Here is a 25812-nt window from a genome sequence, read left to right on the forward strand (position 1 = left end):
AAAAGAAATATTAAGTTGTAACTCTTCCAAGTTATTACTTATTTTCAAAAGTTTTTAGAAAGCTCATTGATTGACTGAAGATTTACTAAACCGATATTGATCAATTATCACGTTATGTTGAAATAAAAATCAACAAACTCTTCATTTCAATAAATTAGACAATTAATATTTCATTAACTTTTATCTAATAAAATTCTAAGTTTATTCTACATTTAGATATTAATTGATTCTTTATTGAAAAAGATTTGTAAGTATTCAATTTCTTTTATTTTTTTAATGAATTTCAAATGTGTAATTTTTCTATCATCAAAATGATATGATTGATATTTTTACCTTGTCATCTAATTTATTTGTCTTGTATCATTTTATATTAATCCCAATATCATTTTATACTAGTTACAAAATATCACTTATTAAGTCAATTAAACAAAATTACAAAGAACATAACACTAACATCACTTAACTAATAGAAAAAATAGAGATATGTAAATTAATTAAAAAATATGAAATATATGAGCACTTAAAGTAATAAAATACCTAATTTGTGAGTGCTTAAATTAATAAAAGTCTTTTGAAAAATACATAAATGTACAATGAATATTAAACTTAATTAAAATTTATTTTTTACATTGATATTATTGGTTTTTATTTGAAGATATAGAGTTAACAATAAACACGAGCATTTAAAATTGCTAAAAAACGATTTTACATTAATTACCCATAAATGTATTTATTTCAGTTTGATAATTAATAGAAAATGAGGGGAGAGGGAAGTGTAATTCAATAATCAGCAAGTCATCAACCAATCTTTGACTTTATTTATACAACGCTAGCATTAGTCACACATGAAACGGGCTGGAGTTGACATAAAATAAGAGCCTTGAATACTTTCATCTAGGCAAAGACAAAGATATCATGAAAGATCTGAAATCTTCTTAACGAGTGTTAAACCTCCATAACCTCCAACCAGACTCAACAACCTGTTACTCACTTCTATGCTTTCTTGGACATGTTTCACACCGTTAACAAAGTCCCCATCTGAAAATTACAACAGAAATGCATGTCACGTCTGAATGAATGAAGGCCAAATTTAACTAGAGTCATACGTAAAGGACATTGAACTCCAACCTCATGACCAATTTGATTTCAAGTTTTTTTTTCTTATCAAGGTTTTAGGAGCCAAATTTGTTTTCTGCAATCCTCAAATATTAACTACCATTCTAAAAAAATGCTTGAGAAAGTTCATAAGCAGATGTTTGTCATAAAAATTTAAAAAAAAAGGCGAAATACCTCGAATTGTTTTTTAGATTAATCGAGTAAGGAAAGTGTAGTCAAAAGGTTTTCCAGGAATTTTTCGAAGGTAAAAGAAGCATTCCTCAAAAATGCGCTAATATCGGAACTAGAAAGAAAAACCAACGAAATTAGCATCCATTAATCTTACTTTGACAAGAACAGTACCTAAAGCAAATAGTAAAGTGCACATACCAAAACATTTTTTGATTCCTGAGCGAATAATTGAGTGAAGGAGAATCTAAACTGTGCCCCTTATAGAGTCAGCAACGTGTGGAAGGAATATGGTAAGATCATCTAAGTTGGAGCAGTTTTGAATGCTCAATCCTTTCTCGTTTGCCAAATGCAATAGACATATGAAGCACAAGTGAGGAGATATGTCACTAACGGTTGCGGCAGCATTGCATTCGCTAGGAAAGTTGGCCAATATACTCCTGAAAGATAGGGTATCTTTTTGACCCTTTAGTATAAAGAGTCAAAAAACAAAATCAATGTAAAAATTAGTATTTATAATTCAACAGCAAAGAGCGAAAATATTAAATTGTTGATTTACTTTTAACATAAAGCTAAGAAAAATATATACAACGTTAGCAATAGAACAGAATCCTAAAGAAAACAGAAAATGTCGTGAAGAAGTCTTACAGTAACAAGCATTTAGTTTGTCTTGAGGAAACCCAAAAGCGAAAGATTAATTTAAAAATTTATAACTAGACAACTAATATTTTGTACTCCGCAGTTTCAACGAAATGGTGGAATCTTGACATACCTGTGAAGGAAGTTTAACAGATTCTTGAACATGGTCCCAAATAGTAATTTTTAGTGCATGAACATCAACTTGTTTGGAAGTCTTGTCATACTGGACTTCAATTTTATTGACCTGTCATTTGAAAATATGCATATACATGAGTTCTAACTGCAATATTTTCGACTGAAAATTAATGATAAGGACTATTTGTAACTGTTCTCCTTTCTGCACTAAATGTAAGAAAATTATGTCAAGAGTAAGTGTGCAAATTGTTCACTAAAAGCCACCTGGCGAGGCTGACTAATAAGAGTGTTGGAGTCCTCCACATCACTATGAAGATCACCTCCGTAGTCACCAAAGTCATCCCCACCAACACTTCCATTGTCCCAAGTATGGAATGATTCATATTCATTGGATTGTTCTCTAGCTCCGTCTACAGAAAAACTCCGGATGTTAAAACACAACTTAGCAACAGATGAAAATGTGCTACATGTATCGTTTTTAATATTTGTTGATATACATTTTACATATATAGAAAGAGATATGATCACAGTATACCAAATATGATGTTGATGTAATTAAATGACATTTATCTCCTGAAATATGATCAAATTATGCTCTAACTACTTTTTAAAAATATTATAATTTTATCAACTTTGACAGTCGAGTGAAACAGAAGATTTTAATAAATTATTATAGAATTTAAAAATTAATTCATACTTCAAACACACACATATATACATATATATTGAAATCACAAATTTACAACTGCAAATTTTACCTGGGAACCTGTTTGCCCTCCTCCCGAGACACTAATAAAGAAAGCATAGAAAACCATCAGTGATATAAAATAAGCATCACCCCATGCCTTCACATTCATCAGTATAACACTTAAAAAAACCTCATAACTAAAAGAAACTACCTTCACATTAGACAGAAGGAACAGCTTGACAAGATCCTCTGGCTGATAGTGGCAGTCCTCGGGAAGTTTTGTATTGCAAGGCAATTTGCTTTCGGGGAGTAGTAACGATTTGGGATTCTTGGGAGAAGAAAATATATCTAGCATTTCCTTCTCAAGAGAATTTGTGAAATTTAATTCAACTTCTGCCTGTCTCTTACTCTTTGGCTGCCTACTTATTAGGGTCGACCCATCTTCGGAAGTAGGATGAACCTCTGAGGCTACAACAAAGACTCTTAACTAATTACCATAGTGATTTCTAAAAAATATGAAAGTATTCAAATTTTTATCTGGTATCCAAACCGCACCTTTGGATTTTCGATACTTCCAATGATCTGGACCTGCCCATGCGTTTTGCTTTGAATTAAAACCCAGACTCAAAAACAAATATCCGTCAACACTGTCAAATCTGTCATCCATATCAGCGTCTGGGGAGGGAAATGGCCCATCGCTGTCCTGCAAGTACAAGATTTGGAATGATATTAATACAAGTACATTATTCAAGTATTAAATGTTTCTATAGTTGAAAACTAAAAAAAACCTGAGGGTAATTGGGAAAACTTGGATCTGCATCATCATTATAGCCTACATCGGCAACAACCGTATGGTCATCGTGATCGTCACTCCAGGCATTGCTGTTCTCATATTCTTCTCTGTCAAAACCACTTTCATTATTAAAAGAAGTGTCAAGATCTTCAGCTAAATTATTGTCGTGATGTTGAACATCAGTGGGCCTTCTGTTACTCTCATCAAATAAGTTTACTATAGTCGTCAGAGTTGGAGAAATTTCATCCTTCACACGCATGTCCAACACCATCTGCTCGATACAATCTACAGAACAAAGTAAGTCCGCTCTGAATGCGATCTTTTTCAGATGTAACTAACGACAGTTTCACCATATTTTGTAAAAAGCAACACACCTTTGACAAAAGAAAGATCAATAGTATCTGAAATATCAGATTGATTTTGTTTTGCCATACACTTCGCAGGCACTTCTAGTGAATCAAAGAGCACCCTACATCCACCGTATACACCAAGATTATTCATTAAAAGACCCTTGGCTCCACCTTCATCAAATTTTGCTGTTGTCTGGCGATAGAGAGGATCCACGACAAATGCAGCTGAAAAAACACACAACGGCATACCCATTATCAGCACAACTTGGACTCCATACATTGTCAAACAGTAACAGAAAGAGATTAGGATTTGAAATCACCATCAAACTTCTTTACATTAAGTGCTTCGAAAGATGATTCCAATGTTGACAAAGGTGACAACTGCATAAAAAAACAACTATTAAAACAAAGCAACGTGTTTAACCAGTCAAGGCCAGAGATCCATAGATCACAGACCTTTTTGCTTGTTTCTTTCCTGCTTTCTTCTCCTCCACTTTCGATATTAACACCATCCAGGCTAGTGTCTGACTGACATGATGGCATCATGGCTTAGCATTAGAACTAATTAAGAGCCAAATATTACAAAAATCAAAAGTAAATGTACTACACTCTGAATTTGTAATCATGCAGACATTCATTAATCATTAGCTAGTTACCAAGCATTCTTTAGAATTAGAGCACTAGTAATTCGATAAGGAATCAAAACAATCCCACTTGACTCCTACGACAAATAAATCACCTCGGGAGCTCACTACAAACGCAGTTTTCATTTTTCAAAAAACAAGAAAATGATAAGACTAAATTGTAACCTTGCTCAGCTTCTTGGCCTGCTCGATTCATCCCACCAAGAACTTTATATGCCTCAGAATGCACTGAATCTACTCTTAATGAATAAATTTTGACTCCAGCCTCAAGAGTGCAGCTTGCCTGCCCAAACAAAATTCCAATGAACATCTGCATTCTACATAAACATAACTTTGCTTCAAGTGTCATTGCTGTGAGATTGAAAGTAGTTCTTCACTCTCGTAAGCTAATTTGTGCTATGCAAAAACAAAGAAGCAAGCAAATATTCTAAATTACTTGGCGATAAACAGGGCTTTAAATTGTGGACGCTGTTACAATTAAGTCACAATCCTTGATGCTGCGGGAATTTGCAGATATGGTCGCAAAAGCCTCATAAACCACGACGTTGGGGACGAAATTGAAGTGGCTATCCATTTTTAAAAACTTTGACGGCAGAATTTGTATAAAATTCAAGTTTAAATTTAAATATATCACACGTGACATCTGACTATGCGAGTAAACTCCATAAAACAAAAAAAAAATTCATAAATTATCAAACTGCATATTAATGAGAACATACTTTTTGAAAATTAGTCTCCGAGTCATCTTCTTGTTCGGCCTTGATGATATCAGTAAGGTGATCGATCAGGTTCAACTCCCATGTATTTTTCTGATTAATTTTCTGCAAACACAAAAAGGGTAAAAACAAAAAACAAAAACAGAATAGTCTTTAATTAAAAATATTTGCTTTAGATTTTACGTTCTCGCTGGCGAGTTTGATGCAGTTTTGGAACAAATCGAGGATTTGCTGTTTGTTGAGGCAGGGATCCGAGTTGGCCAGAAGAGGTTGGCTGAAGCCGAGGCTCTTGCGGCGGATGGCGGCTGCGCGGGCCGCGCGGGCCTCGGCCCGCTCGAGCTGGTCGTTGTTGGAGCCCAAGAAGAAGGTGCTGGTGGGGGACTGAATGCGGAACCTCTGCTTCTGACCCACCAATGGGTTGGGGCTTAGGGTTTCCGCCATGGAGTTTGCGGACCGGTGTTAGGGTTTGATTCGGAAGTGGGAAAATCGGAATCAGAGACGCAGAGATTTGGGAGAAACGGGAATGGGTTGGTTTCCCTCCAATTCTGTAATTTGAACTGGTGATTCTGTGAGAAACAAACACACTGTACCTCAAATAATCAATAATTTGAACATATAAAATATATCGCAATTAATCTTATAAAAATATCTTTAATATATAAATTGTACTTTAAAGTTATAATTTAAGCTAAAATACAATTTTGGTCTCATTTAAATTATTAATTTTATTTTAGTCTCTTATTATTGAAAAATTTAAGGTACATGAGTAAATTCATCCATAAATTTTTAAAAATGGTCAATTTTAAACTTGTTGTGTACAATTCGTGTTTTAAAATATAGGCTTAATAGTATTGATGGTCCCTATTTTCGTGAGGTTCGAAATAATCTTAGTTTTTTTTTTCTGTTTAATATTGTTCTAAAGAATGTAATTTATGTTCAATTTAGTTCTTTTTACATCGCGTTTAAATAGTTAACGGCACACTCTCCAGCTGTGCAACCAATGACACATCAACCTTGACACGTCATCATCATCTCCTACCTCCAAAAACCCTAATTTCCCCTACACAGAAACCCTAGGCACCACCTAACCCTAACCGCCGCCGCCACGGTCACGGCCAGCCACCATCTTCGCACCTCCATCATCTTCTTCGTCCAGCAACCACCCAAAAACACCACTCATGGCTACCTACCAGCACCTTCATTGGCGTCACCCATGCATCCAACAACAACCACCACGGAACCCATTATCGCGAATCAAATGAACCCAAAACGAAAAAACAAATTCATGGAAAAAGATCAAGAAAGGACAACCCCCTAATCGTGATCACCAGAACCAACATCCTTCCAAAGAACAAATCAGATACATACTCCAAAAGAAAATTTCAAGTTCAGAAATCCTAACATTCTCAATCTGAACCTTCATCACCCACTTCGCAAAACCCAGTAGGGAAGAACAGAATCCCTAACCACTCGCAAAACAAAGAAGAACCAAGAATTCCCCAAATCAATTTTGAAACGAAAATCATATATTTCAATTTACAAAAACCAGATAACAACAAAAACCCCTAAATCGAAACCCTCAATCACGAGTCCTATTGTCGCGAAACCGCTTGAGAACGGTGGGCTTCTCGCATCGCGACTACGTCGAAGATTGAACCTTCGCGGAGGCGCCGCCACTGCAACCCTCACCGCGCCGCGAGAAAGGAGTTTGCTCTCGTTTCTGCAAAACTCCAACAGACCCACTGATAATGCTAAATTTTACCATATTTTAAGCATCATTTTAGTAGCAAAATCAACTCCTTTCTAACTTATAACTTGTAATTACTTGTCAATTTATGTTTCTGCACTTGTTCTGTAAATTGATGTTATGCTCTTGAGTCTATATGAGTTGTTAATCGCACAATTCTCTAGTATTACGAGTCTCTTGGGAAAACGATACTCGGTCTTACCGGTTTATTACTTGAACGATTCGGTACACTTGCCAAAATCGAGCCCAACAAGTTTTTGGGTCAACAAGTTTTTGGCGCCGTTGCCGGGGATTTGGGGATTGAACCCGAGTCCTAGCAACAGCTAACAAGTTTTGGGACTAACACCCACTATGGTCAGTTGGACCATCACAAGCTTCAGTTTTCCTTTGGCGGCGCATGCGTAAGGAAGCCTTTCCCCCTTGCATTCAGAAACCCTAATTTTTTGGGTGGGGAAGGGGTTGCCATGTGGCAGTCCCTCATTGGTTGCATCATGTTTCAGTCAAGGCTCAGCAGTTAAATGACATGGCATTCACTTATTGCACAGTTGGACAGTGCACCGTTAACAATTTAAATGTCGTATGCAAAAAGGACTAAATTGAACATAAATTACATTCTTTAGGACAACATTAAACAGAAAAAAAAATTATGACCATTTCGAACAAACCTATCGAAATTAGGGACCATTAGTGCTATTAAACCTAAGATATAATTTCTTAAAACAAAAGTCGGATTTTGAAAAACTATTTAAGGTTTTAAGCTAAAAGAATAGAAAATAATATAATGGTAATAAAATGATGAGTAAGTAGAAGATTTATAAAGGAAATAAAGATAAATAAGTTAAAAAAATTAAATTAATAAATAATATTTTACATATTATTTATTCTGTTACCTCTAATAATTTCACGTTGCAATTTAAGAAAAATCTCTCAATGTCAATGACGGATATATTATTAATTAGGTTTTAATATAACATCAAATAACAATCTCCCAAAGAATTTAGTAACTTAAAAGGAACAACAAAATAATATTGTTTGACAAACCTGAAAAAATGAGATAAATTTTCTATCTGTGTATAATCTTAACGTGCATAATTAAATTGTCATGATAATTAAATTATTAAAAGTATAACTCAAATATATTTTAAACAAAAATGTTTTAGTTGTAGTTTAATTATACAAAACTTCTATAATTTATTATAATTAAAAAGAAATCTTTAAACGTAAAACACTAAGAACTCTCAAACTCTCCTGAGCATTTCACTGCTCTATTTCTTAACTGAAGCATTTCTAATAACATCTGCTCTTGTATAACAACGCGAGTTATACGATTAATGCAATACATAACAAAAAGTAAGGATGAGCTATCAAATAAAAACATTCAACTAGAGAGTACAAACAATATCCAACATATATCAAATCAATGCAATCAATGTGATGAACACCCAAAACGTATCAATACTGATTAATTACAACTCATGTGTCGTCCTCCTGTACCTTACCATACAGAACCTATTCACCAAAACAGGATAGTTCGAGTTGTCCTCTACCGCACCTCGAACTACTTGCTTTCATCTCTGGATAACATATATTTGTATGAATAATTTCCAATAGGTTCGAACTCCTCTTGGCACTAGTTTTAGACTTGTTAGTTTGCTTACCCTTTATGCAATCCACGCAAGTCTCAAAATCAATAAAATCCAAAGTAGTAAGTACTCCTTCATTTACTAACTTCTTAATTCTCTCAATGGAGATATGTCCTGATCTTCAATGCCACAACATAGAGGATTCCTCATTTACAACACATTGTTTTAACCTGACAGTAACGTGTATAGAATTATAAGTGATATTGTTTTGCAAAATAATGGAATAAAGACCATCACACCAAAACCAACAACTTTAGATTTATTCATTAAGGTAAAACCGAAATTTGAAAAATTAAAAGAAAATCCAAAAGTATAAGTCTTGAAACAAAAATCCAATGTTTAGAAAAACCGGGAATATAAAATGTCTTTTCCAAACGCAAAACAAAACCACTACTTAAAACTAAGTTGCACGTCCTAATGGCCCACATGTGAACTCATCTTACTCGCTAAGTAGATGTATTGCTCACTTCCCACTGGCCTCCTTAGGTTTTCCATACCATGCAAAGTATTAGAAACATGGATTGTAGAACCATAATCAGTCCACCATGTGTTATGATTAACACTGACCATATTTGATTCATAACAGAGGAAAACAAATGGAGTACCTTTCTTATCAAGCAAATTCTTAAATTTTAAGTAGTCTTTTTTCACGTGTCTTTTCTTTTTATAAAAGAAACACTTCGACTCCTTCTTTATGTCTGGCTTAGCATGAATCTTCCCTTTGTGATTATCCCAACTCTTATTATTCTTTTTGGAAGTAGTCAAGTTCACATTTCCCCCTCCTTCCAACAGTAACCTTTCCTTTTCTTGAACACACATGGTCAACAATTCATTAATAGACCATTATCCTTATGTGTATTATAAGAGATCTTAAAGGGAGTATATTATTGAGGCAAGGTGCACAAAATATAATGTACTATGGAAGAATCCCATATGATGACCTCTAAGGCTTTCAGTTGAGCCACTATATCCCTTGTGTGCATGATATGATCACACACTCCTCTAATCCCAAGGAGCTTCATGGATGAAAATTGCATTATAAGGATGTTGACAAGGGATTTATCAGATGTTGTAAATTTTTCATCAATAATCTTTAATAAATCCTTGACTTTGTTATACTGATCAATAAAACCCTATATACCAGCATAAATGTTGGTCTTTACGAAAGTCACAAAAAGGTATTAAACCTCTCCCATTTTTCATAAAGTTCAACCTGGAGTATTGGTCTTAGTAATAGCAAGTGGTTCTTTCTTCCTAATAGGATAATTAATTTCATGTATCCCAAATGAAAAAGAATTATCTCCTTCCAAATTTTATAATTATCACTTTTTAACTCGGAAATATCACATTTAATATCAGAAATATTCATGGGTTGAAAAAAAAAATACATGTTTATCATCATAATATTGAGACAAAATTAAATGTCACGTTTCACCAATACAAGCATGCTTTTAATTCATTAATCTAGTGACATAAAACTTGTATGTGGATTAAAGTCTTAATCAATTAGATTTATTATTTTAATGATAAAACTATAAAATTATGTTATTTTCTTAATTCATGTGAGTAAATTAGAAATATAACTTAATATTTTATCCTAATTAATTATATAAATATGACAAAATTCATGTGGATAGATCTTATCCTATTACATAGGATTAGTTACAATTAATGTTTCTCATGTAACAAAACTTTATATATAATTTTAATTGATTAAAGATGTTATAGCTACTCTTTAATTTATTAAAGTTATATTACTACTAAAACATTAGTAATACGTGAATATTTACACAAAATTCTTAATATGCAAAGAAAATGATAATAATGTATATTTTAATTTTGCAGCGTATAACAACAAAAATTATACATACAAATAAAATAATAGTATATGCATATTATTAACCCAAAACATTTAAACATATATCATAAACATTTAATTATATGTTTAAGAAAACAAAAATTTAAACATATAATTTCATTAAATAAGCATTCAATCTCAACTAATAAAAGTTGTACTGCAAATAGTAGTCGCATATGAATATATATTCATAAATCAAAAGATGCAAGAGAGTTGGTCATTGTATTGACCCAAAAACCAAAAACATAAGAAACAAAGTCCACTTTAACATAATCCTTCTTTCTTTATTATTAAATAAATGAGGAAAAAACGAAAAAGCTTTGCCAAAAGGATAAAGAATCTTGAGATGCCAAAGAGAATGTTAAAAGTGAACATTGTTCATCCTCTTCAACCTCTAGATGGGTCATCTTGACCATGTTTCGACCTACAAACCCAAGTGACGATCCGACTTGTTTTTTTTTTTTGCTTTTTAATGTTAAAAGTTTCGTTTAACATTACATGACTATTATGTTTTACATTCATTTGGTAGTATTCGTTTAGATTAAGTGATTCAAAACAACAAAGCCCATGAAATTTTAAAGATCTAAACCAAGAAAAATTATGCAAGGCAAATGAATAAACATACAGAGGCTCTGATACAAAATGTTAAATAAAATGTGTACAAATTGACCTAAACATGTTACATAAAATTTTAATAACACCTCTAGATCAACACAGCGAAAACAAAAAAGTGAACAAAATGTATACTCGTGCCATTGTAGCTTAAAATTCGAACACAATTTTATTTTCTATAGCTTCACTCACTCAAGATTCGATGTTGTGTTTATTCGAGCCTTAGTGATAAAAACTGAGAGTATCTCATCTCTTTTATAGAGTCTGGCCATCATAGGGTTCAAATGAATGAGTTTGTTACTACTGCATAAGTTAATGAAACCAAAAATTAATAACTGCTTCATAACCTCCATACAATTGAAACAAAATGTTTAACGACTTAATAAACGCTAACATCAAGTATTTATAAATCTAGTTTGTTAACTATTAACTTGACTTTACTTATAAAGTACTATTCATTTGATAAGACCAACTTATCAAATCTGATACAATCCCATTTCTTTCCCCTCATATCAACCCTCTCGTATTCATTCTTCAATCCAAATAGAAATTAAAAGAGTCCCATATCAATAGTAAAGAAGTAATAATAAATTATTATTGACCTCCCTAGAAAAATGTCACATATTTAGATTATAAATAAAAGATAATAAAAATTTATGACATATATAATAAATTAACATTATAATAGCAACAATATATTTAATACCATATTGTTATATGATATAAAATAATATTTATAATATCAATATATCATATAATTAAATTATTAGTATTTGATCATATATTTCTGTTAATATATTATAATTTACCATCAAATATCTTTGATAATATTAACCACTTTAAACTAATATTATTGAATGTATTTGTTAAATAGCATTTTTTATATATTTGTTAGAACATCCAAGTACATATATAAAATAAAATAAAATAAATATTGTGTCAATATTGATAACTTATTTATTTTATCTCAACATTATGAAACTTTTTGTTAAAGCTTCATGCAACATGTGAAATGCTTGAAACATTATACACGGTCACATATTTATCCATCTTGTTAATGATACTTATGTTTGTTAACAAATATTTACCTCAATCAATTACTCAAAAAACTTCTGTATACTTACTATTTTCAACATATAGATTATAAACTTGAAATACTGTATACATAATATTAAAATAGATATATTTAGAGATAATAGAATTTCTTACCACAATTTAAAAATATTTTTAAATACAGAAAATTTAAAGGTACAATAACAACAAATATCACATAAATATAAAATTTCTTTAAGCAAACAAAAGTTACAATGGATCAACACAATAATAGTATTAGGATGAAGTAGTTATATCTCATAAATACATGAAAAAATTATTCAAAATAAGATATAATAATCTATCTTATCTGGTGGTAAATAAGTAGTCATCACGTTCCAATTACAGCACAAGAACAAAACTGCAATTGTGTTTTATAATTAAGAAAGCCAAAAATGGTAGCCGTGAGTGGAAGAAGTTTAAGATCACAAAAACGTGGAAAGGACAAGAGAGTAATATCAATCGACCATCTTTACGCATATTCGAGTCTTGTCTGATCGGTTGGTTCTCTCTTTCCTGTTTCATTCCTATTTTATTTTGTTTTTCCTCTTTTCAGATTTGGTAGGCGGCACCTCCATATCGAACCCTTTTTTCTTTCCAATTCATCGTTCCTCAATTCTACCCAACACAACACCTTCTCTTAAAGTTTCCCAAAACGAACATAACTAGTAAAACGTTCATTAACCTTTGGAAGGTTTGTTCCATTCCAAAGAGCAAAAGCCTCGCACCCCTTTCCCCCTTCATCAAGATTTGTCTCAAGCTTCGTTCTTGAAGTTCTGGGGTTGCTCAGATTTGAGTTGGGTATCGAGAATGTTCAACGGCATGATGGATCCCGATTTGATTAGAATCGCTCAGGAGCAGATGAGTCGCATGTCACCTGCTGAGTTGGCTCGGATCCAACAACAGGTATGCCTTTTATCCTTCTCTACTTTTCTCTGCAATTGTATTTGTGGGTTTGTTGCATTATGTTTTGGGCTCTGAGGTGCAATGTCAGAATCAGGTTTTTAAATTGCTGTGCCATTTGTAGTTTCCTTGCGATCGTTGATTTCCTAAAATAGTTTATTGATGCGGCCACAATTGGTGCCAGGGGATTTTTTATTTTTTTTAAATCCTTTTCAGAATTAACTGTAATTCGTTATGAACTCATCCCTCTATGATGCCCTTCTCGGAGGATACAAAATGGGCAAAATTATGTGGGTTTTGTTGAAGAAGCTCTAAATCTAAAGCTTTTTATAATTATGGTTTGGCTACCTTTTTTATAATGTCTGTGTTTTTGTGGAATTTAAATTTGAATATTAGGGTATGGAATGTTAGTATTTAGGATAAGTTTTTTTTTTCATGTGAGGGAACATGTCCTGTGTTTTGATGCCGGGGTTTGTATATATGATCAAGATTAATTGTGTTGTTGTGCAATGTTACTTGGAATTGCAGATGATGTCTAATCCAGAGCTGATGAGGATGGCCTCGGAGAGCATGAAGAACATGAGTTCTGAAGACTTTAAACTTGCTGCTGAGCAGCTAAAGCATACTCGTCCAGAAGAAATGGCTGAGATTGGTGAGAAGATGGCCAATGCGTCTCCTGATGAAGTGGCAGCGATGCGATCCCGGGTTGATGCCCAGATCAAATATCAGTTGAGTGCAGCTGAGATGTTGAAGAAGCAGGTGAGCTGTTAGTGAGAACTTTAACTGATAGTGTCTTTGTAAAACATGAACTGTAAACCTCTGGAATTTTTTTTTTATCTTATATATTGATTTGTCATGCATGAGAGAATGAGATGAATAGATGTTGTAGGCAAAAGGGAAGATAGGCTGGGGTACGAAAGAGTAGTTAACAGGCACATTTGGATGCATACTATGACAATGTGACAGCCTGTTAAATTAAAATAATTTGCTGAAAAACAAATTATGATACAGTGAGGAAAATGCTTTTCAAGAACTATTGATACATTGAGAAAGATATAGAATGTTCTAATCGGAAAATATACATGCCATCATTGTATAATACTTATAAGACACAAATGTGACACTATTATTACCCTCATAACATATTACAAATTTTCAGTTTCTGTAAATATCTATAGTGTGCCTTGAACTAAAATTAAAACTTGCAGGGCAATGAACTTCATAGTCAAAGAAAGTTCAGTGAAGCTTTGAAGAAGTATACGCTTGTATGTAAACTTTCTATGGCCACTTTATCGTCTCTCACACTTTTTTTTTCTATGACTCCCTGTTTTGAGAATTGAAACATACGACTAAATTATCATTTTTGTATTCTTATACGCTAATTTAATTTTTAATATTATAGGCTAAAGAAAACATCAAAGAGATTCCATCTTTCCAAAGTAGAAAGCTTCTTTTGGCATGTTCTCTCAACTTGATGTCCTGTTACTTGAAGACAAGGCAGTATAATGAGTGCATAAAAGAAGGTTCTGAGGTATTTGTAATTCCTTTCGGTTAGAATATTTATCCTAATTATCATGATTATATTGTGTCTAGAGTTATCCTATTTATCATAATTATATTGTGTCTAGAGTTATCCTATTTATCATGATTATATTGTGTTTAGAGTTACCTATTTATCATGATTATATTATATCTAGAGTTACCTTATTTATCATGTATTCTTGTATCAATTTAGTTTTATTAATAGAAGATTATGAGAGGATTAATTAAGCCCTCTAGAATTATTTTATTGTTTCAATCTCAAGTTGGTATCAGAGTAGGTTTTGTGAGTCTCTTCTTACACTATATTTGTTGTCGCCGGTGGTCATAAATTTCATCTTTTTTGAAATACCTCAATGAACAGTCCTGTTCTGATTTCTGTCTAGTCTCCAAACCTTTGTCTGCAACTATCTAGCACTATTTGTCAATGTACAACGCTGTTTGCAGTTGTCTGGCACCGTTTGTTGTTGTTTGGTGCCATTTGTCGTTGTCCACTTAGCACTGTTTTCCACCGTGAGGAGAAAGTTTGTCACCATCAACCTCTGTTCTCGACGCCGTCCGCCTCTGTCTGCCGTTTCCCACTATCTGTCACTGTCCGCCACTGTCCATTGTTTCCTACCGTCTGTTGTTGTCCGCTGCCGACCACTGTCAGTCGTTGTCCCCTGCCGACCACTATCCGTCGTTGTTCGCTGCCGACCACCGTCTACTGTCTTCCGTTGCCATTTGGCGCCATAGTTTAGGCCGACAACTAGTGGATCTAGATCGTCTCCTTGAGCAAGATGGCTAGTTCTCATCTAGGCGTCGCCATGTGCGCCACATCTGTCCGACATCTGCCTTCGCTGTTGTCACATTTTCTCTAGAGAAGTTAGGGGTTTTGTGAGCCTTGAGGAGCACGATCCATCCCTAGTCGTTGCCCCATTCTCATTCACACGTGTTGTCACGCACGACTTCTCTCCGATAAGCTTCCGGTGCGTGTTTATCACACGTTACCTTCCCGGTATCGGAATCACACCGTGCCACTGCCATTATGATCTTCCACCTTCACAATTATGGAGACCATTATGATCTTTCACCTTCACAATTTTTCATCGACGTGTCATCGTTTCCGTCGTTCGCCGTGAGTGGAGTATGTTTCGGCCATTACAGGCCCCATCAATCAATGATGGCAATTTAGTCCCTGTAGTTTGTCACTTTCAACCACTGCCCCATCAGTCAATGATGGCAGTTTAGTCCCTGTAGTATGTTTCAGCCACTGCAGACCCCATCAATCAGTGATGGAAGTTTTGTCACTGCAGTTTGTTTCAGCCACTACAGGCCCCATCAGTCAATGATGACAATTTAGTCCTTGTAGTTTGTCACTTTTAGCTACTGCAAGCCCCATCCATACCTGATAGAAATCCAGTCTTTGTCGCTGTCTACCGCTCGACATCCACTTTTGATGGAAATCAATTTTGTCAAAGTCATCCTACTTGAAGGTTCATGGTGCTAGTTGAAGTTTCGTGGCTGTCTAATATTATTCTCCCTAAGTTTGTGAGGAGTTTCTTTGGTTACACTGGTTTGTGAGTTCAATTTAGTTTATAGACATTCTCTCTCGATGGTCTAAAGCGTATGTGCATTTTGTTGGAGTGAGTTTATTTATTCCAATTTGTATGCTCCAGCTTGAGGGGGAGTTTTATCATGATTATATTATGTCTAGAGTTACCATATTTATCATGTATTCTTGTATCCATTTATTTTTATAAATAGAAGATTATGACAGGGATCAATTAAGCCCTCTAGAATTATTTTAGTGTTTCAATCTCAAGTCTTTCTTTTGCCATTGAAATATGCTGTTAATCGTAAACTGTAATAACCAACTTCAATGTTTAAGTAGTGGGTATTGTGTGGATATTCTTCAGCTTAGAAGATAGGAAAGAAAAAAATAATTTCTCAATTCTATTTTTGCTTCTGTAACAATGCAAATACAGTCGTGATTTTAATTGGCTATTTGGAAATTGGCTGTTTCATCCTAGAATTGCATTAATGTGCTTTAACTATGGTAGGTTTTGGCATATGACGCAACGAACCTTAAGGCTCTTTATCGAAGAGGTCAAGCATATAAGGAACTAGGTCGACTAAATGTGAGCTTTGTTGTGACTCCACTAACATTTTTACATCAAGATTGACATTTTATTTCAGTTATATTTAGTACGATTTCTGTTTTCTTAGGATGCTGTTTCTGATCTGAGCAAGGCGCGTGAAGTGTCCCCTGATGATGATACAGTTGCAGAGCTTTTACGGTGTGATGCTACTTCCTTCCACATACTTGCACCTATCTTATAAACAGAAGTAATTGTTGATCTACTTATTAAATATATGCATGACACATCTACTGATGTAATTAATGAATCTTTAATTATGATTTATGAGTAATTTTTCTTCAATTTCTAACTATAAGTCCATTTAAATATCGGATTGTATACTGAATTAAGTATATCTGTTATATGTTTACTATTATGTTTTCAATTGAATCATGTGTAATAAAAGAATTAATGTTAGAAGTAAGCTGATATAAAGTGCTTATTTCAGGGATACCAAGGAAAAATTGACGATGGGAGGTGGTGAGCAATTGACTAGTGGTATGTGTGCCCCCAATTTATTTTTCTAGTTTACCTTTCACCTTGCCTTAACCCCATCAGCTATATGGTTCTAATAAATGTCATAGTTAAGTTAACCTTGTTTACATCATGCTTGTAGGAGTAGTAATCGAAGAAATAACTGAAGAAGTCGAGGATGTACCTCCTAAAAGCTCTTTGGAACAAACAGCGGTTCAAAAAAAATCTGGTGACACCTCTAAGAGTACAAGTAATGCTAACAATGGAAATTCAAAATCAGATGCAGACAGTTTAGATGCATTGAGAAAGGATCCTGAAGCTGTCAGGTAGTTAGCATTTTTATAAAAGCTGTAAATGATCTGTTTAGAAAAACTTCCTCTAAGCATTTATAGGAGAAAAAAAGGCAATGAACTTCTCTTTAAGCTAATTTTGGAAGTTTTTATATTGACAATGATGTATTGGATATGAGTTTTAACTTTACACAAACTAATTTTTGTTAACGGAGAAATTTATCCAAACAGGATCTAAGCATGTTGTGTTTTCTATAGGTCATTCCAAAACTTCATTCAAAACACAAATCCTGCCACGCTGGCTTCTTTGAATGCTGGACAATTCAAAGATGTGTCCCCAGATATGATCAAAACCACCTCTGATGTAATTAGTAAGATGTCACCTGATGAACTGCAAAAAATGCTTGACATGGCTTCTTCATTTCAAGGGGACAACCAATTTTTAAGAGGAGGTCCCCCTGATTCTTTTAACCCAGGATCAATGCCTCCCAATGTGACACCTGACATGTTTAAAGCAGCAAGTGATATGATAAGTAAAATGCCAGCTGATGACCTCAAGAAGATGTTTGAAATGGCATCATCACTGAAAGGGAAAGAATCTATTCCATCAGCAGCAGCAGTAGATGAGATCCAAAGAAATGTTTATAAGTCGAACATCTCATCATCAAGTACTAGTGAAACTAGTCATTTTGGGGAATCAAGTTCTTCTAATAATGTGTTTTCAAATATGAGAAACGCTTCTCAGTCAAACTTTCCTTCCTCCAGCCCTGATCTACAAGAACAGATGAGAAACCAGATGAGAAACCAGATGAAAGATCCAGCCATGCGGCAGGTTTGTTTCTATTACGGGTTCAGTATATAAAATGATTACTAGCTTTCTTTCACATACCTGTCTGGAATTTAAATGGAATCAAGTTTCCCTCTTTATTACTCACGTTACTGTGAGTAATTTCTGATTGGGTATTTTGTTTAATTATGAATCTGTGTTACTTTTTAGTCGCCGGCTCCCTTGTCTGAGATTGACTTTTCGCATGCTCATTTTTGTGTTTTCTTTTGGCAAGCACTGTAGATTCTCTATCTAGCAACCTTCTTGTCTTTTCAGTATTATGTATATATTCTCTTACAAAAGCTTAATGTTGTTTTGCAGATGTTCACATCCATGATTAAAAATATGAGCCCAGAAATGATGGCAAATATGGGTGAACAATTTGGTGTTAAGCTTTCACCAGAAGAGGCAGCAAAAGCTCAGAAAGCCGTCTCATCCATGTCACCAGAGAGCTTGGATAAAATGGTACCTTCAAGCCCAAACTCTACACTATATTCATTTAGCCTGGCATTCATCAATAAAATTTAGTCTGCATTCATAAATAAAATTTTGTACCTAAGATGAGGATGGTAAATTAGACTTGTGGCAATTATAGGAAAGGTAAGATAAAATGCAAGTGAAAGTGAGATCCTTGGTTAATTGAAAAAACACATTATAGGGTTAGACAAGCTTAGGTTGGTTGGTTGTAGACTTGTTTTAGTACTAAGATGAACCTTTTCACTTTGTCTTTGTAGATGCTTTGGGCAGACAGGATTCAAAGAGGAGTTGAATCTGCAAGAAAGACAAAGAACTGGCTGCTAGGGAAGCCTGGAATGATCTTTGCAATATGCATGCTCATTTTGGCTATCATTCTTCACCGGTTAGGCTTCATTGGTGGCTAGAGTAAGGGTAAAACATTATGAGATTCCCTAGGCATTCAACCATAATCTTCTTGTGTGATGGCATGATTGAATATAAGCCAAGAGACAATGGAGAAAGGATGGGACAGACTATTGGTTACCTCGAAAGCAGTGCCAAATTGGCATCTCATCAGATGTGTCCAAATTGAGAATGTGACTGACTTTTTTTGTAATATATTAGCTTTTGAGTTGTTTGCCATTTAGCACTGGGAGGAACCCCACCATTCAATAAATTAGTAACCTTTTATCATTTTGGTATCCTAATCCTAATTTAGCGTTTGATTTGGTAAGATTATTTGTAAAATGTACACAATTACCTTTTTTGATGTTTTGCTCACTCAATTCTATGGAACTACTAATTAGAGGATATAGTTTTATCCCTGTCTGAAATTTGTTATGCGTTATCTAGTCATTATGTTGTCCCATGCCCGAGTCAAACGTGGACTTGTGAGTTGCGATTTCACTCATTTTTACTGTTGAGTCTTCTGGTCATGTGTGGCTGCTATGTTCTCACGTTTTCTTATCAAACACTGATTCTTATTCATGGTTATACGCACTTTCGAGATAAAGAATAATAGCCAAAATTTCTGTTGATGGAGCAGTTTCAAAATCAATGTGTTGAGAAGTCTTCAAGAAAATTATCATGATTTTCTCGAAAGATATCATATCATGCGATAATATTAGGACCTACCATGCACAATAGCATCTATATTATATTTTAATTCCATTGGCTAGTACATGAAATTAGATAACTTCAATCATGATAGAAACGAAAAAGGGACAAATAGAAAATTATAAAATTTGAAATAGAAGTATTACCAACATATAGCATTTGAAGTCGTGGTCCTCCTGTCGAGTTTCAATGGGTCCCACTCTTCTAATTTACTTGGAGAAATGTTTACGTGGTGGTGTTCTACCGATTGGGTTTATTTGATTTGGAGAAATGTGGGTGGTTAAAAAATTAGGTTTTATATGAAAATGCCCCCCTGTCGTGTCCCACCCCTACGTTTTCCGATTGAAAACATTTTTGGAGAGCTAGGCTTGGCGCTATGAAGAAGCATGGAAATCATCTCTCCATATATGTATTATGATAATGTATGTAATTTATTAAGTTATCTCTTTTTCTAATAATATAAATTGTAATAAGATATGTGTTATAAGATTTATAATGTGATGCTATATCAATAATAATAGAATAATTGAAAAAAATGAAGTAATTAAATTTGATAATATAAATTAATGAAAAATATGAAGCATCAAAATTTAATGATGAAATGGATAAGTTATCCTATGATGGTGACAGTAAGAACGTCTTTTTGACTTATTCAAAATTGATTTATCCATTTTATTATGGAAATGAGTAGTAGTTGATTTTCTCAATGTTTTATGTTTTGTTTGAGATCTGAAATTTGGTCTTATACATGCAGACCAATAAACTTGATTCCTAACTGGATGGTGATAAGTTCAATGACAAATTATATAGTTAGAGAAATAAACAGAGGAGAATGTTATAACTTCTTACAGTTAACCTTGTAAAACATACTATTATAAGTAGCTTGTGTGTAGGCTGTTGTTAGTTTTAGTTTTTTTTTGGAGTTTAGGAGGAAAAGATAAGAAGAATTTAGGTCCTCCTAAAATACTTAGATGTTTTTGAAACATATGGTGTTCTATCACTACTACATTGGTAGTATAGAAGAATTCATAATAACATAATCCATGAACATGTCTTGGATTTTTTTTTGTAATTTTGGATGTTCTATCAACTGATATTCAAAGCTTCCTTGGCCCGATGATAACAACGTAGGTGCTTATGGTTAACATTAGAATGGATTCAAGATTAGAGACCTTGGAACGTTTGTTTCAAGAATCAGTATGATAAAGAAAGAGTGGATAAGGAGCAAAATGAACATATGGAGCGAATGGAAAATTTAATCAATGGATTATTAGGGGTGGTGGAAAAGATAACATGCAATACAACATCTAAGTCAAATTAGAATAAACTTTTAGCCCATAGGTAAGGAGAAAAGGAGCAAGATGGAAGGATACAAGAAAGTTCTAAACATCTCCTTTTAATAGTACAAAACTACTAAAATAAAAACATTATATAGATGATAACTGGCTAGGAACTATAAACTACCAATGTAGAAGATCCTACACTTGGAGAACAAACTCTATCTATGCTGATCCTTCACCCTCAACTTCACACTGAAATGATTGAAAAGATGTCCTTCCTAAGCTCACACCATTTAAGGTGATCATCGTAAAAGAGAACACCTACAAACAAACAAAGACAAAAGCAAGGGTAAGCTAGTATGAAAAGAAGCATCACATAATATTTAAAATCCAATACACACACACACACACACACACACACACACACACACACACACACACACACACATATATATATATATATATATATATATATATATATATATATATATATATATATATATATATATATATATATATATATATATATATATATATATATCAGCTCAACCTAGGAAATTTACACATTTTTGAACCACATAATGACTATAGACTTGACTCATCTGGATATACTATGAATGTCGAGTTATAACATATTCTACCCTTTGTATGATGGAACGACTGATCCCCCTCAGCTACCACACAAGGTTAGTCCATTAAAACTCCATTTTCCAAATGGAAAAAGACCTTTCAAGCTAGGATAATCATGGGTTATGCACTTGTGTGGTGGAATAGCTGACCCACTCAAAGCTACCATATAAGGTTAGTCCTTTAACATGTCCTTTGCCAACTAGAGAAAACCCCCCAGGCTAGGAGCTCCTACTATTCTCACGACATGACTCATCATCACTCTCTAATTGAGCATGGATGATCATTAGAATGTTAGGATAACCCATCAAAACTGAGCTTCTTACATTCATACAAACAACATTTATATAACCCTTAAGAATCCTCCTTAAGACTCTTATACATCTCATTATATTAAAATATATTGCAAACATTATAACATAACACACAACAATTCATTATAACTCTTTAAGTCATACACATAAAATAAAGGATTCAAAAACACCTAAGAACAAAGATCTACTCGCCTAGCTAATAGACTCTACTCGCCTATCTAGAGCCAAAACAACAAGCGCCCTAAGCTAAGCGAGCTGACTCGCTCAACCACTGCAACTCTCTGCCAAAAACCCTAAATACTTGCCTAGCTAGTCAATTTTGCTCGCCCAACGAGAGCCAAAACAACAAGTTTCCCAAGCTAAGCGAGTTAGCTCGCTCAACCACTATAACTCACTGCCAAAACTCCCTTACACTCGCCCAGCTAGTCAGTTCTGCTCGTCCAGCTGGATTGCATAATTCTACATCACTAAAACTATAAAATTAACACTTCTAAACCACCCATTACCTATTCTAATCACTTTCACTAACTTCTAACACTCTTAAATTGGATTATAAACTATTTTAGACCTAAACAAAAGTGTATAACCTATCTTAAACTAATAATAAATTGTGTTCAACGAGATATCAACTAGAAAACCTCTAAATTCTCAACTTAGAGACCAAAATCACATTCTATCTATTTTAGCTTATTTTTAAGTAATTTAAGAACTCTTAACAAGTCAGAAATGACTTACTAACACACATCAAACCTTCCATTTGTACACAAAACCATTGATTCAAAATCTCACTAGTCCAAACCCGCAAAACATACTTAAAAACATTTGAAAATATAATCAATTGTATACTACTATGTTCTAGATCATAAATTTATCAAACTTTCAACTCAACAAGTCCTAATTAACCATTCAACAGAACCTAAATTACCATATCTCCATTTAGACCTTTATCTCTCTAACTCACCTATTAAAACTCTTATTTTGGACTAAAGACTAACTTCTAACTCAATCAAAACCTTATTTCTCAATGTTACACCAAATTCACACCAAACATATTCCAAAACAGCAACATACACAAGATCATTCAATTCCATTCATTACTATTCATAACAACATGCATCAATTTATCAAATATACCCATTATACACCCTTTTCACTAAAACAATAATCTCAAATCATAATCAAATACGTATTACCGATTAACAACTATCATTCACACTACTCAATTTAAAACTAACGAAAATACTAGCTTCCCTTACCTGTTAGAAACTCAAACATGCTCTAGAGAGCCCTACTTTGTTCCCTTAGATCAAAGAGACCAAACAACACTCTTTTTGAGAAACTGATCGGATAGACTTGAAGATCTCACCGCGAGGATCACACTAGCGATCTTTGATCTTCAAATAGATGAACAGGGTTCAAGAACCCTTAGAGAGAAGGCAAGGGACTCTAGAAAAGTAGTTTCTAGAGAGATGATGTGTTTTTATAATAATGAAACTCGTTTATAACGAAACTATTTATATTTAAACCATTTAATATTAAAATATTCGAGTCTCACTATTTTTAACCCACTACAATTTCTAAAATACCATTTTCTAGGTATTCAAAAGGTTCAAAGTTGCGTAAACTTGACATTCCAATATTTGCAGAAGATGTGTTAGCCTGGATAGATATTTCCATCTGCAAGAAGGCTTATAAATTGAAAAAATGCAAGCAATGCTGGTGGCTTTGGAAGGAAAGGCTTTGAACTAATATCACAGGTGGAAATCTTGCAACCCGTTTCCCATTTGGGAATCTTTCAAGACAATAGTAGTGCAACATTTTCAACGAAATTTGTTGTGAAATCTCTTCGAAGTGTTTTTGACATTAAATCAAATAGGAAATGTTAAAGATAATGTGATGCAATTCGAGCAATATACGAGTTTATTAAAAGGAATGAATCAAGAATATCTCATTAGGATATTCTTGAATGTGTTACAGGATGAGGTCAAGGCTAAAGTCAAGTTGAATAAACTTCAAAACTAGCTGACTTGACGATGACAATCTAAATATTGGAAGATAAAATTAAATTTTTATCCATAGAAAAGAGTTATATGGAAACTAAGGTTGTGAAAATATCCAAATCCAATTGGCTAACTAGAAGTTTTACAAAGAGAGAAATTCTCAAGTGCCTTAGAGGAAAAAGGAAAAAGACGAAATGGAAGGAATAAATTGAGGGAGAAGAAACCAAGGTTCAAAGCAAAATAGAGGGTTAACCTATGGTTAATAAATGTTTTTTTATAAGATTGAAACTAATTAACTATAAATATTTTTACAAAAATAGCAAGTATTTAAAACTAATATATTATTAATCCATCATTTTTATAAGAATAAATTAATTAATATCATTGATACAAATAATAAATTAGGTCATCTTTTAATTGAGACCAAATTTATTATTTATACAACTGTTATACTAATATTTATATTAAAATGTAGTGATTAAAGTCGTGATGAAAAAAACATGGGTTAGCAATATAAAATAATGTAATATGTTAAAAAGTCATTTTTAATAAAAATATCAATATAATATTTATACAAATAATAATTTTTGTCTCAATTTAGAAAGGGATCATATTGCTCCATTTTGAAAAAAAAGTAGTACTAAATTGAATAAAAAACACATGTATAGAGACTAAATTGAAATAAGACAATAACACATGACACTGACATGTGGAGTTTCTTATCACGTGACCTAGACAATTCCATGTGTCATACTAGAGATTTGACACATGGTCACAAAAATTTTTACAAAATAAATTTTAAAAAAAATTAAAAAAATCACATATTCACACGTGACATGTTGTTAAAAGAGAATTTAATTGAAATATTTTTCAAACTTTTTTAAAAGTGAGAACCAATTTGACACTCTTTCACCAAAGTAAAGACCATCCCAGAATTACGCCTATTATTATCAAACAATAATATCTAATTATATCTAACAATATTCTAAGATATCTTTTAATTTATAATATAAGCATATAATAATATCCAAGAATATATCACAATATTTAATAATAATTTTTTTTCTAAATGAATAATTATTCACCAAAGCTTATTTATTTTTAAAATAAAATAAATCTTTTAAATTATAGCTACCAAACCGTTTTATCTTTTACTTAAAATATTTAACCAGTTTTTTAATTATTAACATTTATAGGATATCACATTAAATATTTATCTTTATATTTTTTTAGAATAAAAAATATTTTTTTTAAATAAAAAATGTAATAAATTGAGTATTAAAATGATCTAGTTGAGAAAATAAAATACATATGAATATAGTGGTAATAATAAAGATATGAAAGAGTCTATTATAAAAACAAATCATGTTTAAGTGCATAAATTACAATTTAAATGACTTAGTTATTCATTTTCAAAATATTATATATCTCTAAACTCTTTTTTTCCTATATTCTCTCTAGCTTTATGCTAATGTCCTTTTTACCATTTTTTAAAGCACATACTTGCTCCTAGTATGTGATCTCTGTTCATTAGATCAATCTTATTCAATCAAATATTATTTTAGGACAAATTCTTATTTTATTAATCTTTTACACTTTTTTCTCTTTGGTTTATATATGCACACACATCATAAGATTCGGTTATACTATTTGAAAATGTTTTATT

The 25812-nt window shown here is 33.0% G+C and overlaps 2 protein-coding genes across 4 annotated transcripts; one reads left to right on the plus strand and one right to left on the minus strand.

Moving 5' to 3' along the window:
- Positions 1-749: 749 nt before the first annotated feature.
- On the minus strand, positions 750-5826 carry LOC108339628 (condensin complex subunit 2). Of its 3 annotated transcripts, none has more exons than XM_017576797.2 (14): positions 5433-5826; positions 5253-5354; positions 4699-4816; positions 4346-4413; positions 4210-4270; positions 3914-4114; positions 3583-3824; positions 3302-3449; positions 2958-3214; positions 2817-2847; positions 2323-2468; positions 2057-2167; positions 1486-1750; positions 750-1038 (listed from the first exon to the last, which is right to left on the minus strand). In XM_017576797.2, the coding sequence occupies exons 1-13, from the start codon at positions 5688-5690 to the stop codon at positions 1532-1534; spliced, it is 1962 nt and encodes a 653-aa protein (XP_017432286.1). In that variant the 5' UTR covers positions 5691-5826; the 3' UTR covers positions 750-1038; positions 1486-1531. The 3 variants fall into 3 exon arrangements, with proteins under 3 accessions (XP_017432286.1, XP_017432285.1, XP_017432284.1); XM_017576796.2 differs by having other exon boundaries at positions 2958-3208; positions 3535-3824; XM_017576795.2 differs by having other exon boundaries at positions 3535-3824.
- A 6729-nt stretch (positions 5827-12555) lies between these two features.
- Positions 12556-19619, plus strand: LOC108340608 (outer envelope protein 61). The gene is made up of 11 exons (XM_017578101.2): positions 12556-13107; positions 13633-13863; positions 14313-14369; positions 14507-14635; positions 16686-16763; positions 16852-16922; positions 17212-17261; positions 17380-17563; positions 17786-18359; positions 18675-18818; positions 19088-19619. Exons 1-11 carry the CDS (start codon positions 13012-13014, stop codon positions 19232-19234), a joined length of 1761 nt encoding a protein of 586 aa, XP_017433590.1. The 5' UTR covers positions 12556-13011; the 3' UTR covers positions 19235-19619.
- Positions 19620-25812: the final 6193 nt, after the last annotated feature.

The sequence above is a fragment of the Vigna angularis genome, chromosome 5 (assembly GCF_016808095.1).
Source record: "Vigna angularis cultivar LongXiaoDou No.4 chromosome 5, ASM1680809v1, whole genome shotgun sequence".
Lineage (NCBI taxonomy): Eukaryota > Viridiplantae > Streptophyta > Magnoliopsida > Fabales > Fabaceae > Vigna > Vigna angularis.